Source organism: Alligator mississippiensis, chromosome 1 (assembly GCF_030867095.1).
Source record: "Alligator mississippiensis isolate rAllMis1 chromosome 1, rAllMis1, whole genome shotgun sequence".
In the NCBI taxonomy this organism is placed as follows: Eukaryota; Metazoa; Chordata; order Crocodylia; family Alligatoridae; genus Alligator; species Alligator mississippiensis.
The window spans coordinates 72760350-72775568 of record NC_081824.1 but is presented as its reverse complement, the minus strand read 5'-3'; the positions used below and the strand labels follow the sequence as shown (position 1 = coordinate 72775568).

Here is a 15219-nt window from a genome sequence, read left to right as displayed (position 1 = left end):
TCTTTGAGAGTTATCCTGCTGCATGTCCGCGAGGGGCCAGCAGGGGAGGTTATGCTTAGGGGCAACCAACATGGGTTTGTTAGAGGCAGGTCCTGTCAGACCAACCTGGTGGCCTTCTATGACCAGGTCACAAAATCCTTAGATGCAGGTGTAGCAATGGATATAGTCTTTCTGGACTTCAGGAAGGCCTTCGACACTGTCTCTCACCCCATTCGCATTAAAAAACTAGGGGACCATGGTGTTGACACCTATACAGTCAAATGGGTCACTAACTGGCTGGAGGGCCACACCCAGAGAGTGGTGGTGGATGGGTCATTTTCAACCTGGAGGGATGTGGGCACTGGGGTCCCCCAGGGCTCAGTCCTCGGACCTGCACTGTTCAACGTCTTCATCAGTGACTTGGACAAGGGGGTAAAAAGCACCCTGTTCAAATTCGCAGATGACACTAAGATGTGGGGAGAAGTGGGCACGTTAGGAGGGAGAAATAGGTTGCAATCAGACCTAGACAGGTTACAGGGGTGGGCGGATGAGAACAGGATGGGTTTCAACATGGGCAAGTGCAAGGTGCTGCACCTGGGGAGGAAGATCCAGCAGCATACCTACAAGCTGGGGAACTCCGTTCTCATCAGTGCAGAGGCAGAAAAGGATCTTGGAGTCATTATTGATGCCAAAATGAACATGGGCCGGCAGTGGGGGGATGCGGTCAGGAAGGCCAACCACACCTTGTCGTGCATCCACAGATGCATCTCGAGCAGGTTCAAGGAGGTGATCCTCCCCCTCTATGCAGCACTGGTCAGGCCACAGTTGGAGTACTGAGTCCAGTTCTGGGCGCCGCACTTCAGGAGGGATGTGGACAACTTGGAGAGGGTCCAGAGGAGGGCCACTCGCATGATCAGGGGCCAGCAGGGCAGGCCCTATGAGGAGAGGCTACGGGACCTGAACCTGTTCAGCCTCCACAAGAGAAGGCTGAGGGGGGATCTAGTGGCCTGTTACAAACTAGTCAGAGGGGACCAGCAGGCATTGGGAGAGTCCCTGTTCCCTCGAGCGCTACCAGGAGTGACTAGAAATAACAGTCACAAGTTGGCAGAGGGTAGATTCAGACTAGACATCAGGAGGCACTACTTCACAATCAGGGCAGCTAGGATCTGGAACCAACTTCCAAGTGAAGTGGTGCTGGCTCCGACCCTGGGGGTCTTTAAGAGGAGGTTAGATGAACACCTTGCTGGGGTCGTTTGACCCCAGTACTTTTTCCTGCCATGGCAGGGGATCGGACTTGATGATCTGCTCAGGTTCCTTCCGACCCTACCAACTATGAAACTTTAAACAGAAAAAAATACAATGCAAGATATTATATGGTTACAGTTAATAAAAGCAATTGATTACTGTAATCACATCTAAATAATTATAGCTATAACCGATAACATTACAAGTCTTGTCCTCAGCATGCATCGTCTAGAGCAGGGCTCCCCATGGGTCTCAAAATCTGGTGGCAGGGGAATGGTGCCAGTGCCCCCATATTGCCAAATCTCTAGGCCCTGCATGCTCAATCTGGCATCTGATACCAGCACACAGGGCTAAGCAAAGGTAGCACTGGGCCCCCATGAACCAATCCCAGTACAAGGGGGGTAGGAGGGGGCAGTGTCAGGCCCCTGGGACCCAATCCTAGAGGGGGACTGAGGGGTGGAGGCAGCACTGCCAGGCTCCCACAGCCCAATTTTGAGAGGGGTGTGTGTGTGTTGGGGGGGGGGGGGGGGGTGAAGGGGACGGTGCTGGACCCCACGGCCAGTTCCTGGCACATGGGGCAGGAAGGGGGCAGTGCTAGGCCTCAGAGCCCAATTCATCCCACAGACAGGCTCTGCACCACTCATGTGGCCTGTAGGGCCAAAAGGTTGACCACTACTGTTCAAGGGTATACAGTTCTTGACAAAAATCTAGTGAGGATCAGCAGATTTGGGACATAAAGACTTGGGTTCAAAAATACTATTAAAATTAAACAAAAAGCAGGTGAAGAGCAATACCTTCAAAAGGTAACACAAATAGGACTAAAATGCTTAGTAGGATGGGAAACCTACAAAAAGAGGTTTACTGTAGCAAAAACACTTACCAATCTGTAGGCGGTCAAGTTCTGATGAGAACAATCCACTGGGATAAATTTTGATCATTAAAAATAGACATGCTCCATCATGGCAAGATGGTTCCTTAAAATGCGTTTGCAGGGAACAAGATACTGGGGTATATGGTTTCACTATCTCTTTACCTAAGGAAAGGGAAGGAAAGGAGTAACTTAACATTAAAAGTATAAGGACCCGCATCAAGCAATTTTAATGTGACCATTATCTACTGAGTAATCTACTCACTCCCAGCTCCTATGGTAATCTAGTAGTCTGATAAGTATACACAAGTAACTATTTTGGAAGCACAGAAATTTTAAATACTGATTTAACTCCATATATTTGAACTCTACATTTTAAAGGAAGATATTTTGTAGCTAGAACCAGATGAGAACAATCAGGTTTCTGTTTGCTTCTTTCAAAATTCAGTGAATCCATATTTTAGATACGAGTTGTATGATACTTATCTGTCATTATGAAAACTTTGCATAGGCATGTGTATCAGATTAGCTTCAGAAACTTCTGAAGTCAATGAAGAACTCTGCATGTTTTTCCCCCAAGATTTACCAGACCACCATATAATCCAAGATGTTATTTCATATCTTAGCATACTGAAAGAGGATTATAAATTATTAGGATTCCATTTTCCATGCCCTCCTGCTAATCTGAGAATAAAGCATCCAGCAATACCAGGGAAAAAAAGGCCAACGGTCTAGCCAACTCTAGCTTCAGGCTAATGTGGTAAAGCAGAAGGGCCAACCCATAACATACCAAAAGTGGTATGGGCAGCTGCTGCATGTGGTATGAAAACCCAAGTGCTCAGCAAAGGGAGGCACTGGAATAGAAGAGGAGAGCAGAACTGTCTATGGAACAGAGCAGGTACAGGATTCTGAGACTGCAAGATGACATGTCAAGTATCAAAGCCAAGAGCCAGGCTAACTCTTCTCAAGACCCTACAGCAGCCACTGAACTCAGGATTCTGGATCCTTAGTCACTATATAAAACTGTAGTGGCTGCAGGGCCAGGGAAGGGTTAACCCGCTGCTTAGCTGTGATACCTCTTCTTACAGCAGCAGCACCCTACACCTGCTCTGCATGGCCACAACCAAAGGTTCAAGCCCCTCTGCCTCCATTCCAGCACCCCCAGGCTCAAACTCCTATCAGGTATGCCTCAGGGGGGGAGGGGGAGGGCATAGATAAGAGCAGCACTAGTGAAGGGTTGTAACTTGCAGCACAGCTGCACACTGTAGCCAACAGGAACAAAGGAGTGGTACATTTGGCATCACATTAGACTATCCTAGACTCAGCCCAAACAACTAGGTATCCATTTCCAGCTGGGATGAATGAGAGTAGCCTTTGGCATGGTTTACAGCAAATCTAAAATTCATTTAAGGGTTATCCCAACCCTTCTTCCCCCCAGCTCTTAAAAGAAAAGAGACTCTGGCTTCCAGTTCTGCTGCTACGAGCAGAAATGGATTTAAAAGGCTTTCAATTCTGACTCTGCAAATCCTCATACTTGGTTCTGTTGCTGCTGCGTTTTTTGTTCTTCTATGTAGGTGTAACTTTTTCAAGTAGAAGCTCCCAAGAGAATCATGATGACCCATCTCTTCTTCTAGTGGAAAGTTAGGCATCTGAAGATAGAGGCTTTTTCACCCCACCTCAGTTCCCTGCAAGTTCACTTCCAAGTGCACCACTAATACTCTTCAAGTTCAAGACAGGGTTATCTATTTTTGACTAATAATTATATGAGAATGCAATGCCCATTTCAGCGTCTATAATGGAAATTCATGTAGAATGCCTTCTGTAAATTAAATTGGCATGCTCTATTTTTGACAATTGGAACAGATAAACTGCAACTATATAATAAACTTAAGATCAGAAGTAATTAAGAGGAATAGATTACCATGACTTGATTATAAAAAGATAATGTTTGGAGTGATTTTTAAATAAATAATTAAAAAAATAAAATCAGACCCGAGTTCTGTTATTCATTAAGTAAAAACACCTTTAAGTAATCATAGTGGATATGCGGTACATTATTCTTACCTGTAACTATTTGTTTGAGATAAACATGCTGTCCAACAGGAACCTGGAAATGCGTGCTTTGTGGCAACAGTAAGCAGAAAAGTTTGGTGTCATGGGTGACGTCTGTTTTGGAAATCAATTTACACTTTCTATAATAAAGCCCTAAAAAAGAATTGAAGATTATGTTTTAACATCCGTAGTAAAACAGCAGTCTTAGTAGGCTCTCAAGTTAAGAAGTGTTTACAAAACTTCATTTTTAAAGATGTTCCTATACTGTAATCATTTTGATGTTGGCTTTGTCTTCTTTTGCCTCTTTTTTAGTCTCAGCATGGAGTATTCATGGATCATTCATATACAACGTTAAAATAACCTTTTATTAAACTGTTATCTTCAGAAATTTTACATAATTTTATATTTTTGATTTGGAAATTGAATTTCTATCCTTACATTATTCCCTTGACAACAGCAGAATGGCAGCAAAGTAAGCAAGGTATGTGAAATTCCTCTTTTGTTCAGACTGTTCATATGAAGAAAGGCAGCTGCCTCTTTTTTCCACAAGCCATCTTCCCATATACTTAAGAAACACATTAGGGTATGTCTACACTGCAATCAAAAGTGTGACTAGAACATGGGTCCACATACCAGCAGAAGCAAAGTCACAGCAGTACTGGTTCAGAATACGTTTGTAAGCAAACCTGTGATCCTGGATATATACTTGGGTGGCTAATCTGCACTGCCAGGCTTCACTGCTACAGGAATTCAGCAAGACAGACTAAAGTTAGCTCAGCTACACTTACCCAATGTTGCAATCCCATCTTTGTTATACCACGAATATCCCTTATGTCCTGTCTATATTAAGGTTTGGGAAGAAATCTTGTACCACAGCACTCCTTTAATCAAGCCAGCTCAACTACACGTTCAAAAAGGTGATACTGCTAGTTCTAGTATACATAGGACATGCATGTTTAACCATCATGAAGAGTTAAATCATTTATGTTCAATCTATATTAGTTCTCCTACTACCGCTACTGGGGAAGAAGCACCAACTGAAATTTTCCCAAATGTACTAGTATGTGGAAACTGCATTTAAGCCAGACTGTGGAAATCTTTTAACTCTACTGTACTGCAAATTTATAACAACAACAGCAACAACAACAAAGTGAGTAGGAAGAACATTTTGTCAAATGTGTGTCAGTAAGATTTGTTACGTTTTTTTATATTTTCCTGGAAGATTTCTAGATTAATACCAGAAAGGATCATTGTGATCATCTATTCTGATCTCCTACAAAACAAAGACCATTGGACATCATCCATGCTTCAACACTATCACCCATGGTTAAACTAGATCATCTCTCCTCAAACAAAATATAATCCTAATTTAAAAGTTTCCAGTGATGCAGAATCAACTGCTATCCTTGGTAATTTGGTTCAGTGGTTCATTTTCCTTACTATTAGAAAACCTGTACTTTATTTCTAGTCTCATTTTATTTAGCTAACATTTAAGTCTTAAAGGCAAATATCACAAGGAAAATCTAATCTTTGTTGCTATTTACACACCATGTCAGAGATTTTACATTTAAAAAGAAAACAATGTCACAATAGTTCCTTGAGGGTGTTTTTGCTTTTCCTTATTTTTTGTTTTGTTTTACTTTTTTCAGTTTGAGTCCAGGATCAGCAACTTTACAACTAATGAGAAATTTAAGAACAGCTAGAATAAGATAAATGTTTCAATTATTCCGTATGTTAATAAAATAATATATTATTAGGATACCACCCCATTCTATTATGAATATTTTCAAGGCACAGACTAAGATCTTACTTATTTTTCAGTATAACAGTGTATCACTTGAAACAAACTCATAGTTTCATAGTTGGTAGGGTCAGAAGGGACCTGAGCAGATCATCAAGTCCGACCCCCTGCCATGGTAGGAAAGAATAGTGGGGTCAAACGACTGGGGTCAAACTCAAACCAAACAAAAAAAGCTGTCCAAATGGCAGACCACAGACCATGTGCAGCCCCACAAGGGCCCTGCCTGGCCCCCACCCCACTGCTCCAGTGGCAGTAGCCAGGGCTCCCTGTTGCTCTGGTGCCTCCTTCCCCATCCACTTAAGGCAGAGCAGGGCAGTCCAGCACAGTGCAGTCCTCATTGCTGGGGGAACCCATGGCACTGGGTATCTGAAAGGCATGATGCCATGGGGGAAAGGGGAGGGGAGCTGGTGGCAAGGGAGCTTAGGGTGATGAAGGGTGCCCAGATCTGCACTACAGCAGAGGCAGAAGCACAAGGGCACGAGGCAGCTGGCAGGAGGAAGAAGGGCACTAGGTGCACAGTGCAGCAGGAGGGCATGCCGTGTGGCCCAAGCGGCACGCAGCCTCTGGCTACTTCAAAGTTGGTCAGCCCTGTTAAAAATATTAACATAAGTGATGTTAATATTCAGTAATTGGCTGTCATTGTTCCCCTGCTTTACCCATGGCAGGTTAGATTGTTAGGTCTGTGTTGTGTCAGGGTTGATGTTTAAGAAAAGTGAAAATTAAAAAAAAAGTGTGTTTTTTTTCAAAGCACCATCCTTGTTATGGCTCATTTTTAACTTTAGAACAGGGCTCGCCATCTGGCACCCTGCAGGCTGCATGCAGCTCATGGCCTCCTGCCCGGCTGCTGCTCCTCCCACCACTCCTGCTACTGCCGCTCCAGGGAACTATGGGCTTCCTTTTCCAGCTTCTGCTTCCTACCCCCACCCACAGGGGTGGAGCAGATGGCCCACAGTGGCTTGGGAAGGCCACAGCCCACACAGATTTGAGGGTGTTGTGCTGCCTACACACTGGCCTACAGTCAGGGGCACGGGGGAGCAGAGGGAGGGAGTGAAGGGTAGCCTACATGGCCTACAGGCCAGAGATGGACAGGGTAGAAGGACAACACAAGATGCAGCCCCAGCCACTCAGAAATTGGATATATCCCTGATTCTGACAGATATACAGGTTTGAAAACTAGCAAGAAAGCACTAAAGTCTTTTTCTTTACTTCCTCACGCAAACATACAGACCAATTCCAATAATTTAATGGTTGCATGCTATTTACTGAAATAGTATGTATATACAATTACATGTGCAATCTAGATTTTAGTACTATTAAATACTTCAGCAAAATAGTCATAGATTTCTTTTGCGTGGAAAATAATTGCCTAATACACCCATTAAGAATTTTATACCCATTTATTAATATTGACTGCTTCAAATCCAGGTCTACACTACAAACTGCTATCAACACTTCTACACCGAGGTGTGGTTTCTGACACTGATGTGCTCATTGGAGATGTGATTGCAGTGGCAAGTGTAAGTTTAATACATGCAGCTGTTTTTCACTTAAGGGACAGGAGACCCTAGAATGAAATAACTATTTTGCTCAGGTGCAAGGGGAAAATAAAATATATTGGTAAAGTGCAGTCATATATGTATCAGCAAAACTCCACTTTGCTAATGTATTACATTGTTGTAGCTATAATGAAAAAGTGCTCTTACTGCCTGTACCAATAAGTATATTTTGTACAAAGATTCTAAGAACCTGCTGAAAGAAACAGGATACAATGTAACATTAATTACAATACGAATCAACAAAGTAGGAATAAAATAAAACAAGAAAACATGCATTTCAGGGAATAAAGACAAAGGTCACTGGCAAAAACCCAATTTATTCATCAGTTTTCATTGTGATCACAAATGAAAACAGCTTGTAAATCCAAGGTTACTCAATTAATATACTAGTAATCAAGCTACTTAGGTAGAAGACACAAGAATCAATAGTGCCTCTATTTAACACTGGTCCTCATCTGGAATACTGTGTGCAGTTCACGGCTCCACATTTTAAAGTGGATATGGAGATGTTAAAGAGGGTACAGAGGCAGACAACAAAGCCTTGGAAAACAAGTCATACAAGGAGAGGCTGAAGTAGCTAGGTATGTTCAGCTTGCGGAAAAGACACTTAAGAGAGGACATGATAGTAGCCTTCAAATACTTGAAGGGCTGCCATAAAGAAGAGGGAAAGCACCTTTTCTCTCTTGCTGCAGAGAGGACATTGACCAGTGGCTTGAAGTTGCTGCAAAGTAAGTTTAGGTATCTAAAAAAAACTTCTTCACTATTAGAATAGTGAGGCAGTGGAATAGACTGCCTAAGAAAGTTGTGAACTCTATCTCTGGAGGTGTTCAAGAAGAGGTTGGACAGCCACTGGTCAGAGATGATCTAGGCATAGCTATGCCTATACTCTACTACGGGTATTCCCCATGATTTAGGGCTTTGCTGCTTGCCCCAAGTTCCCACTTTCTGTTTCATGTGTCAGGGTGTTTTTAAGTCTCCCTCGCAGGCACTGAGTTTTGGCTACAGCCAAGGTTGGGGACTTTGACTGGTGTGTTCCAATGCTCCTGCTGGGACCAAACTCAGAGGCTGGATGGTTAGAATTAGTTAAGTTTAGATTATGGAGTGTAAAGAATGGTTTGAACAGGGATGATCCTGCCTCAAGCAAGAAATGGACTAGATGACCTCTGGAGGTTCCTTCCAAGCCTACTTATCTAGGATTCTTTAATTTTATTTCTCAAGGAAATCTTGAAGTTAAAATACAGTTTGCCAAGTTACTGTCATCTAGATTATGATACAGAAGACAACAGATTGATATCAATAGCCTGGGGAAAGGCAATTAGGATCTCCAATAGCATTCCTGGAACCTTTTTTCCTTACTAGAGAAAGATGCATGGTTAGTGATGAATACCAACTGAAAAGCTAGAAGTGCAGGTAAGAACTACACAGATACCGTTTTCCCTTTCCTGCCACAAGATAAATTAGGTTTTCCACCAGAAATTGAATACCAAAGCTAGAGATGCACCGATATATCAGTCTGATATCAGATCAGTATAGATATAAAGAAAATTGTATTGGAAATTGGCCCAATGTGACCGATAATTTGGCCGATAAATGCCTGTGCGTGTGTGCAGCCACAGCGCAGCACGCAGGCAGTGAGGAGCACAGCCTGGTAGCTTGGAGAACTGCATGAAGCTGGTAAGTCCACTGTGGTAGAAGGGTAGGGGGGAGGGGAGGGGCAGGTTAATGCCCCCCCCAATGGTGAGGGAGGGAGAGAGGCTGGGGCTGCCCAGTCAAAATGGAGCCGCAGCTCATCCGGGGGGCACGTGGGGCACGTGCCCCCCAGATCTATGCAGGTGGGCTGCAGCTGCAGGCTGTACCTGGGGCTGCACCAGGCTCTTCTTAGCAGGGACTGGGCTTGGGGCGGGCAGTAGCAGCAATGGGAGGGGGTTACCGGGTGGTGGGGCTGCAACCACCGCAAATTTCACCATAGCTTTTCCCAACCGCTCTTCCCAGCACTGCCACCGCCTGCCTGGCGCAGCCTTGGCTCAACCCTGCCTCCACCCATGTGCCAGGAAGAGCCAGGGCTGCAACAGGCAGGTGGTGGTGGTGGTGGCACTGGGAGGGGGACTATGGGGGGCTACAGTGAAATTTGGGGTGGCTGCAGCACCGCTGCCACCCACCCTGAGCCTAGCCCTCACCGAGAAGAGCCTGGCACAGCTCTGGCTCCAGCTCAAAGCTGCAGCCTACCCACCCCACCCAGATCTGGGGGGCACACACCCTCCCCATGCCCCCCCCGGGGTGTGCACAGCAGTAGGAGCTGCCCTCCCCCACCCGGACAAGATGTGGCTCTGCCCCATGCCCCACCCCACCTGGCTGGGCAGTGTCTGCCTCAGCCCCTGCCCCACTCCCTCCCTCCCTCACCGTTTGGGGGGGGGGGGGGGCGTTGCTCTGCCCTGCCATGCCCTTTCCTCCCTGCCTCCTTCCACCACAACAGGCTTACTAGCTGGATGCAGCTGTATTGGAAATCAGATCAGCATTGGCCGATATGCCTCCTTAAAAATCGGTTATCAGTATTGGCCCCGAAAATCTCTATCAGTGCACCTCTAATCACAATATTTCAGCTTGGCAATAGTGTCATGCTAGTTTAAGAGATTTGTAACGCAGTCGTCTCTATCACCATCCCCTACATGGACCAGGTTTCATGGTCAGACAATTTCTTACCTTCCCGCTAGGAAATCATAATTCCAGCAACTACATGGAATCATCTAATGGATTAATGTAATCTTGACTTACTTTGAAAAGTCACTTATTTGTATCACAACTTCACTGCTGTGGATGCTCTAATGTAGCAGTTCCCAACGCAGTAAAAATAGGGGGCTTTTAAACAAAAAAGGTTTGTTTTTTTTTAAAGCAAAATGATGCTTTTACCGAATCAAAGCAGGAATTTTTAAAAGGTCACCTTTGGGCTGTAAGTGCACGCACATTTACTTACTGTGATTCTTCCCTCCCACCCCCACCAGCAGCTTCCAAGCCCTGGCTGCCACCCACGCGGGGTGGTGGCTGCTGCAGCCTGAGCAGAACAGGGAGCCCAGCTCCTCCCTCCACCCAAGGGGCCTCCGCGGCCCAGCAGGTAGGACCCAGCACAGGAGGGCACAATGGGACAGGGAGGCTCAAGGCCCGACAGCAGCAGGGGTGGCAGTGCGCAGTTGTGTCTTCTGCTGCTGCTGGGTGGGCAGGGGGCAACTCACCATAGCGGTGCAGGGCTCCAAGCGGCAGCACCGAGCCTCCCCGCCCCACTCTGCCCTGCCCTGCCCCACCCATTGGGCTGTGGAAGCCCCCAGGGGGAGGGCAGCAGGGTGGGGAGCCCTGAGCACACAGCTGCCAGCCTGCATCCACTCCCCAGCCCATGAGCTCCACCCGTATGGTGAGCAGGGAAAGAGGAGGAGCTGGGATCTGAGCTTTGCTCAGGCCACAGTAGCGACTACCTCCCACAAGCATCAGCCAGGATTTGGGCACTGCTGGGGTGGGGGGTGCCGGGGCCTACGGACCCAGGTCCCTGGACTGCATCAGCCCCTGCCCTGCACACAAATTGAGGAGGCAGGAGCTCCCCCAAGTAGTGCACACAATGGCAGGGAGCCAGCTCCCCTGCTACCCCCTGGCTCTACCCGTGGCTCCATTACACTCCCCACCCAGGCCCTGTAGTCATGCATTCCTGCCCCAGCCCCAGCCCATTGCCCCATACAGCACCCCAGCTGACAGTGCACCTAGCCTTAGCCACAGCCCTGCCCAACTCCCTCCGTCCCTGTTCTCCCTGCTGCTTGGCTGCTATGTGGCACCACTGCCTGATCGCGCTCCTCTTGCTCCCCCCAGCCCCTTGCAGGCTGGGTCTCCGGCAGCCTGCAAAGGGAAATATATATATTCCATTTCCCACATTTTTCTCCTTAAATACTTTTTACTACGTTTTTCCATGCCAAATGGAAAACCTGGATCCCTGATCATTACATATGCCTACATAAAAATGCTTTAAACATTTGAGATGCTTTAAATTTTTTTCATGTTTTCCACCAAAAACTCTTTCACTCAATCAGCCTAAGTGGTGTCAGAGATTAAGATGTCATCCGATTCAAATAACTGGAGCTTTGTCTTAAAAATAAAATTTTAAAAAGGCAGTAAAATCTCATATCTTAACATGATCGCTGAGGTTCAGCAAAATATTAGATGCTCCCCATTGCATTAAACCTGGTTAGTGTGCAAACCAAACTCATTTCTAGCATAAAGTTTAGACAAGGTAGCTGCTTATGGAGAATATTATCTGATAGGCAAGATTTTATGCACGTGACAGAAAAGATATAAATGTTAACTACTTCTTCTGCATAAATTTTCTGTTATGATGGGGAAAAAGCGAAAGTGACTGGTAATCAAGAACAAAAGAATCCCTCAGGTTGTCTCCTACAACCCCCAGGTTTAACACTTAAGATGCATCATTAATAACCTCTAACCCCTCCTGGAGAAGGATGACCATCTTAAGGCAGCCTTTGGAGACAAACATGTCTTGGCTTACAGACAGCTTCCACAAGCTCAAATGGCATCTCTCAAACAATGGACCAGAGAACTCCCCCATCCTCAATGAGGTACCAGGCCTTGCAAAGGACCCAAAAGCCGGCTGTCTCTCCACATCAATACAGACCACATTATCACTGGACCTAATAACAAGGAGTACAAGATCCAAAGTTCATTCACAGATGTTTGGAACGGAAGGGACCTCAGTAGATCATCGAGTCCAACCCCCTGCCCTGGGCAGGAAAAAGCGCTGGGGTTACATGATCCCGGGCAGGTGCTTGTCAAGCCTCCTTTTAAAGACCCCCAAGGTAGGGGACAGCCGTGTTTGAAACGTCCTGCTTGTTGCGGCCTGAGTTCTTTGCAACAGAAGAATTGCACTATTCTTTCTCCAGACTCAAAGGGAATTAAACCAAAGAGCTAGCATTTTCTGAGGGGTGCCTTGAGTCTAATGAGAGATGCCTTGAGTGTAAAAAGGTGGAGAACCCCTGCAGCCCCAGACTCTGCAGAGACTGTGTGCGCGAGGAAGGCTGGTGTTAACTATTCCCCTACCCTGGCTTGCTCTGCTTAGGCCTCTGCCTGGTACACTGGCAGCTCTGCCCAGGTCCAGCCCTGCCCCAGGCTGCACAGGCTGTTGCATTCAGGAAAATTAAACTAATTTGTAGATGTTGTTACCCAGAAGCAGCGGAGCTAGAGCCATGGCTGCAGGGAACCTGGCAGGGAGGTTCCAGGCAGAGGTAACTTACTCCGTGTCTCTCGACTATTTTATGGATTCGGTGATGATTGACTGTGGGCACAGTCAATCATCATCACAGATGACTGACTGTCACATGCAACTCTACCAATACCATACATGTCATCACCTGCTTACAATGCCTGACTGCTGCCTATATCAGACAGACAGGGTGATTTCTATGTGTAAGAATGAATGAGCACGGATCTGACATAAGCTGCAGAAAGACAAAAAAGCCTATGGCAGGCCACTTCAACCTCCCTGGATACTCTATCGCTGACCTTATGATTGTTGTTTGCTCCCTGAGAATATTTAAAAACCAAGTTGAAGAGGAAACTGGAATAGAAATCATCCACAAACTGGACTGTGTTAAGTATAGTTTAAACAGGGACTATGGATTCCCCAGCTAATTACCTAGATTTAGCTTCTGTGATCCCCTTTGCTCCCCTGGGTTTACTGCTCATTTGCTTTTCTCTGCTAGCACTGCTCTCCCCGCTCTTCCTCCTCCTTGTCTTTGGTATTCTATTTTCTCTCTCCTACTTATACCCTGCTTTCTGCACATCCTCTCATAACATCTGATTAAATGAACTTGGGTTCACAAAAGCTTGTGCTCTCTCTCTATAGGTATATCTTATTTAGTCTATATAGGTAAAAGTCTGCCTTATGGTAATCTTAAAATATTCTTTTCAAAAACTGCCCCATGCCAGATCTGTGCAACCATCAATTTGTCATGTTTTTGTGAGGCTACAAAATTGTTCTAAGGATGTTAACAAAAGAGGTGACAATGCAATACTCAATTTTCAACAAAAAATCCATTCTGAATACTTCCTAACAAAAATATACAAAGGAAAAATACACAAAATATTCAAACTGAATAAAAGTGTGATTTTTCATACCAAAATGGCACAAAGAAAAATATGTAATTATGAATTATTTGTATACCAGTGTCAAAACAGAATCTGGAATATGCAATGAACAAAATATGGAAATGCAATGAATGCTTCCACTGAAGATAATATTATCTGCTAGACATTTTAAGGATTGTAAACCTCTTAGAAATGAGATGGAAAGTTCTACATACATTAGTCATACATCCTCAAAATATTATTCCTTTAAAAGTGATATTATTGGGGCCAAAAGGAAAGAAATGAATAATAAATCACATAATTTTCTGCAACCACATTTGATATGTTTGCTTATGTGTGGTATAGAATTAGTTAACAATGTTCCAAATACTGATAAAAGTAGTAAACAAAACTTAAATTCATCAAACGGTTTTCAGCCAACAAGCCAATTTCTCCCACATGTGTATTACCAATCCAATACCATTCTCATCCCTGACATAAACCCTTTCAATATTAAAGTCCATTTGTAACCTAGCAATACACAGATCTATATATGGGCATACCCTTCCATCCACTGTAATCCAGTGACTTTTGAGCAGAAAATGGACTCCTCTGAAAAGGTATATAGCAACAGTACAGAACAGATGTTAAATAATATTTTGTTAACTGCAACAATACAGGCATTTTAATGAAGCAGAAAGGAATTATTCCATTGGAGGCTAACCAGGTGGAATAATCTTTTGAAAAATTCTGAATAATTTCAAGGGGTCAAAATCTTTTAAGCTCAGTCTTTTTTGACAAAATGTTCCTCCTTCAAAGTCAAAATCTGATTAAATCTAGCACCGATTTATCCATTTACAGAATGTATTTCGTATTAGTGGATTGTTTTGGTTCCTCACAGATTTATGACTGTTGTTCTCACAACAGTATTACTTCACAAAATGGAGAACTGGAACACAGAAATGAAATGGCTCATACTCCAGTTCACACAAGATTTCTGTAACAAAGCCAAGATCTCCCAAATTCAACTCCAGCATCTATACTCAAAATTATTGTTTTCATTATACTGATGCCTAAAAACCCCAAGCAAATGCAGAAGATAGGCCAGTCTGGCACATTAGTGACTAACAGGTTAGGAGAGGTACAGGCTAGAAACCTATTATTACTGTGCAGTACAAACATAATGCATTTTATTAAATACTTCTTTCTGAAAGATACTAAAATCTAACATGGTAGAAAATATAAAGAGAGTATAGAGGTGCAGAAAAGTGAAGCAACTTGCCCAGTGCTGTACAACTGTTCAGTGACAGTAAAGAATGAAACCCAGGTCTCCCAAAGGCCATTCCAGTACTTTTCACCATATTACACTGCCCCTCCAGTCCAAAGAAACCATTAAACCATCTAGTCTGACTACTACAGTATGTCTTCAGGGCCCTGCAATGTCACCCAGTTACACAAGTCCCTCCATTAATTTTATGGCTCTTTTCAGCACCCTCTCTAGTTTTTTCAACAGCTATTTAAAATGTAGACACCATTCTAAGCAAGTACTTAGTTTTGTCTCAACAAAATTTTTATATAAAGGAAAAATTACTTCCAAACCGCTA

The 15219-nt window shown here is 44.5% G+C and overlaps 1 protein-coding gene across 3 annotated transcripts in view; it reads right to left on the bottom strand.

The window, feature by feature from the left end:
* The window catches only part of LOC102563183 (cytochrome b5 reductase 4), a 72354-nt gene that overhangs the window by 17836 nt on the left and 39299 nt on the right, over nt 1-15219 (bottom strand). For all 3 annotated transcript variants that reach the window (XM_006265931.4, XM_019496888.2, XM_019496885.2), the window contains exons 11-12: nt 4157-4297; nt 2105-2257 (exon numbers count right to left, since the gene is read on the bottom strand). In XM_006265931.4, coding sequence (XP_006265993.1) covers nt 2105-2257; nt 4157-4297 — 294 coding nt within the window. The remainder of the gene's footprint in view (nt 1-2104; nt 2258-4156; nt 4298-15219) is intronic.